Source organism: Dermacentor variabilis, chromosome 5 (genome assembly GCF_050947875.1).
Source record: "Dermacentor variabilis isolate Ectoservices chromosome 5, ASM5094787v1, whole genome shotgun sequence".
NCBI lineage: Eukaryota > Metazoa > Arthropoda > Arachnida > Ixodida > Ixodidae > Dermacentor > Dermacentor variabilis.
The window spans coordinates 184,934,413-184,939,089 of NC_134572.1; the positions used below are offsets into that span (position 1 = coordinate 184,934,413).

Consider the following 4,677-nt stretch of genomic DNA (forward strand, 5'->3'; position numbering starts at 1 on the left):
CACACACACACACACACACACACACACACATACACACACAAAAGAGGCCGGTACACTGCGGGGCTTCCCGCAGACACTCGAAATGATCATGGCGAATTAGGAAGTCACGCTTCATTTCGACGAGGCCTGGTGGAAGAAGATCGGGTGAGAGAAAGTTCTTTCTGCACGTGGTGCGGGACACCAACCATCGCAGGAGAAGTCACGCCTCATTTCGACAAACAAGGTCGCGTGAGAGGAAAGTCCTTTCTCCACGTGGTGCGGGACGCCAACCCTAACAGCAGGTAAACCACTCACAGAGCCTCAACCAGGCTCCGCTAACAGTGTGGGAGGTGGGCAAGTGCGACGGTGACATAAGCACTGGGCACTGCACTTGCATGGCAGGGAACGGCGAGGACGGCGCTCATGTTGCCGCCGTTCTTTTTTTCCTCGAGTACGGTGTGCGTGGGCGCAAGAGCGTTCTTGCACTGACAGCGCGAATGCCTGGTTTCCAGCCCACGTACGTAAAGTGGAAGTGCGGCCCATTGCTGCCATGGATTTTGCGTCGAGTGCACGGAAGAAACGTCTGCTCGATTGTGAAGGAACTTCAGTTTGTGCGGCCAGTGTGACCGCGCGTACTAAGGCCCCTGCTCCAACGAAAGAAGAGTGGAACAGCTTCTTTGGCGATCTTTTAAACTCCGGACATCGGCCAGTCGTAATTAGCACGGACCCCACGTACAGCGACATGTATGTGCCTGCAGCAAGAGCCTGCAATGGTGCAGACCTGCGTCGACTGTACGACCGCAGTGCGCAGAGCTTGTCTTATGACCAGCTGGCAAAGCACTGCAGCGTTGTTTACAGTAAGGACGATGCAGTCAGCAGCATAGAGGCAAGGACTACGCAACAGTCGATGAGTACTCGATGGTTTGCATACAGGGCTGGCCGTATCACAGCGGCCACATTGTACGACGTCTGTCATACAAGACTGGAGGTGCCTTCAATAAGCTTACTGATGTGCATTTGCTACCCGCATGAAAATAAGGCGTCATCGCCTGCTCTTAGGTATGGCAGTCAAAACGAATCAAATGCACTCGGCGAATACAAACTGACTGCCACATAGTTACACCAGCAAGTACAGTTTAAGGAGGCGGGGCTGCTGGTTTCACAAGCCCACATTTACCTTGGTGCCACTCCCGACATGCTGGTAGAATGTGCATGCTGTGTTGAGGTCTTGGTTGATGTGAAGTGCCCCTTGAAAGTTTGGAATGGGAACTTAAGTGACTTCCTGTGTGACGCTAACAGCTGCGTCGTCCAATCTGATGGTGCACTTCAGCTGAAAAGTAATCACTGGTACTATTACCAAGTTCAGCTCCAAATGTTTGTGTGGCAGAGAACTTACTGTGACTTTGTGTTGTGGAACAAGAATGGAATGAACGTGCAAAGAGTGAAGGCGGATTTTTCTTTTGTTGTACCTTTATTGACAACAGCAGATAAATTTTTCTGCAAGGTGCTTCTGTTTGAGCTGGTAGGCCGTTGGTACACAAGGCAAGAAGAAAATCGACCTCCGACACTGGGTCAGTCCGCTGCATCCTCAACTGCTAACATGCCTCAGGCCACACAAAACCAAAATTTGTCGAAGATGACTGACGGCAGTGATAGTACGGAGTACTGCATATGCAAGGAACCAGAGAAAGGCAAAATGATTGCCTGCGATGGGTCGGACTTCCCTATTACATGGTTTCATTTTAAGTGCATAGGTATGACAAGAGCACCAAAGGCTGACAAATGGTTTTGTCAGTTTTGCAAGCAGTGAGGCTTGTTTCATTTTTGGGAAGTGAAATGTGCATATGCGAGTTATCTACCTCAATAATCATATAAAGTGACTACATGATTCAGTCGTGTAAAGTGACTACAAACGACTTTTGGATTTTAAAAGCCTATTTTTGGCAGCTGTGTCAGATACAAGCCACACATTCTTTGGCAGGGCCATCTTTGACTTCTGAGGTTCAGGTTACAGCAACGTAAACTGCAGGAGCGTAGCCACGCTTTAATCAAATGGCACTACAGAGTTGCAAAGATTTGTAAGGGCACAACACACGCGAGCAATTTTGTCTATTTGACATTCCCCGTGCTCATTTGCTTTCAGGGCTTCAACAGGGAGGTTCCCTTTCAGTACGGTGAACTTGTTTCTCACCATTCCTATTACTCTCTCCACGTGGATTCTTACGTTTGCTATCTCTCTTGTCCGCTCAATGTCACTGCTATTCAATTGTCTTTTTCCTTTAGTGAAAGCAGGTGTAACCAGTGATGCATGGCACAAACCCACACTTTCCGCTATCAGGAAACCCCTGTCGGCTAGCACAACATCCCCGTATTCAAGCAGGTTCAGTACCCCACATTCCTCTGTTATGGCTTTGTCACTGGCTCGACCACCAAATGCCTGTGACAAAAACGTAACTGAACCCTGTGGACATATTCCCAACAAAAATTTCACAGTATTATTGTGTTTGTATGCCGACCATGTCTCAGCTCGAGGCAGGTACGAGCTTGGTCGATCAATGAACTCTTCAAAGCAGTCGAATATCACGCTTACTTTCAGGCCAAAGTTCTCCACAAAGGCCATTGGCATTGTTTTCATGATTTCCTCCTTTTCTGTCAAAACATACATCCAACCACCTGTCAAATATTCTTGTAGCTGTAGACTTTGCAATGTCAAAGCGATAGGCAAGGTCCTGGAATGGGCAGCCTAGCCGCATTCGCATTAGAAATAACACTATTTCTTGGAACTGGGTCAGTGAGTGCTTCCCCGAGTATGAAATGTGGTCTTTCAAAAGATCAAATACACGAAGCAACACTACAAATGTAGGAAGTCCGGTGTAGAAGGCAACCTTTCCGTCGTTTCCCTGAAAACCATCCTCCGTGAGAGTCTGTGACTGAAAAACACCTTGGCATTCATCCAGTTGTCGTTGTCAGGTTGAGAGTTTTTCCTCTAGTTCGGCGACATCTGTTGCTGTCATATCTGTCTGGCAAGCAGTATCTACAAGAAAAGAAAGAAAGTGCAGGAAATTAAGTTTCCTGACCCACAATCACACATATCTGACCATGTGGCATGTGCAGTCTTTTAAAGTGATGAATTAGAATGGAAGGCTGCCACAGAATCATATAGAAACGAAACGCCACTAAATAGCAAGAAAAATCAGGCTTGACAGGCTGGTCCAAATAAACAGCTTTACATATACCGATTCGTGGCTCCCAACTCTTGTCAGGCTCGGCCTCATTTACGTGTGGAGAGCTTTCCATATCCATGGAAATTTCACTGGTAGCTCCTGCATCAATCTCATGTGCAGGGCTGTCTGCACCTTTGGAAGCATCTGCAGCACCTGAGATGAAAGACACCTGTAGCAATGCTACTTGCACAGCATCATGACAAACGAAAGGGACGGTGGTTTGTCCTTACCGGGAGCAAATGATCGGCGTTGTGCGCGTGCGTTTTGGCGGTTATATCGCTCGTTGTTCGCCAAAATGGTCCCATAACCTAAGCACTGCGATGGGGCCCAGTCGGGGTCGCAGTCGTCGAAGAGGTCCGACGGCCGACCTGGAACAAGCCAGTAAAAGAGCGCCAACATTCACGGAAACGAAGTGTGTGCACGATATCCGAGGCCAACCATACTTTATTTAAATATTGAGGAAAACGTAGTTGCATGGAGCGCTGTTAGCCCTGATCGCTAAAAGTGCCAATCTCCTCTTAACACTGGCAAAACCAAAAGGCTAGCTAGGTACCTCAACATTACGCCATAAACGTTCTTTTAATGGTTATGCAGAATCACGTACCTGACAAGAAATGCCGCGAACAAACCCAGTATTTATCCGGGTTCTCGTCTATTCCGCGCCTGTTGATGCGCGCGATCCATTCGCCGCGCCTCCGCGTACACAGCTCCTTCGTTTTTTCGCATTCTCGACTGCGCACCTTCGGGATCTTGAAAAATCCACAGTCCTTCTCATTCGTCTTGAGCTTCTCGGCCTTGGTCTGGGTGCGGCTCGAGCACCCCACAACGGCGCAATAAACCATGGTGACCCGCTAAACGGCACCAGACACACGCTTCGCTTCGAAGCGGCGGCAGCGACTGTGGCTGGCGTCTGCTAAGGAGTACTACAAGATGGCCGCTCACCCAGAATGCACCGCGCCTTCTGATTTCGTGCATACACCCTATATTCAGCGGCGGCTCCATCACCTCGCACGTCGCCAACTGTTGGTATTCAGTTGGAAACACATCACTATAGATTTTGCTTTCCGCTGTGAACAATTATGTGCGAAGATACAGCCTCTCGATCGCACTTTTCGCGATTGTTAGGATCGGTTGGCTGTTTTACTGAAAATTGAAATAGCGGCTTGTAGAGGAGCTATTTTACCTCGATCTGTGCGTCAGTCAGATAAAATGAATGCAAGCCCTGGAAAGAATTTCCAGCAAGTATACCCGTGGTATTGCAGGTGATGAGCGCTAGCTACTCCACATTGCGTTTTTGTAAGGCGAAAGCCTTGAAATCTCTGTTTCAAGGTGGCGTTGTTAGCAGAAAATATAACGTGACCCAAGGAAGGCCAGAGGCTACCCAAAGCATATCCACCCCTGTAAAGAGAATGGTTAGCCAAGTTAATTAATGATTGATTAGTGCTTGAATTTAGGTGGATTAGAGTGGATTAAG

General features: G+C 48.2%; 1 protein-coding gene across 1 annotated transcript; it reads right to left on the bottom strand.

The window, feature by feature from the left end:
- Positions 1–1,138: 1,138 nt before the first annotated feature.
- On the bottom strand, positions 1,139–4,045 carry LOC142583735 (uncharacterized). Its single transcript, XM_075694223.1, has 4 exons — positions 3,808–4,045; positions 3,512–3,571; positions 3,216–3,356; positions 1,139–1,227 (listed from the first exon to the last, which is right to left on the bottom strand). Exons 1-4 carry the CDS (start codon positions 4,043–4,045, stop codon positions 1,139–1,141), a joined length of 528 nt encoding a protein of 175 aa, XP_075550338.1.
- Between the last annotated feature and the right edge of the window lie 632 nt (positions 4,046–4,677).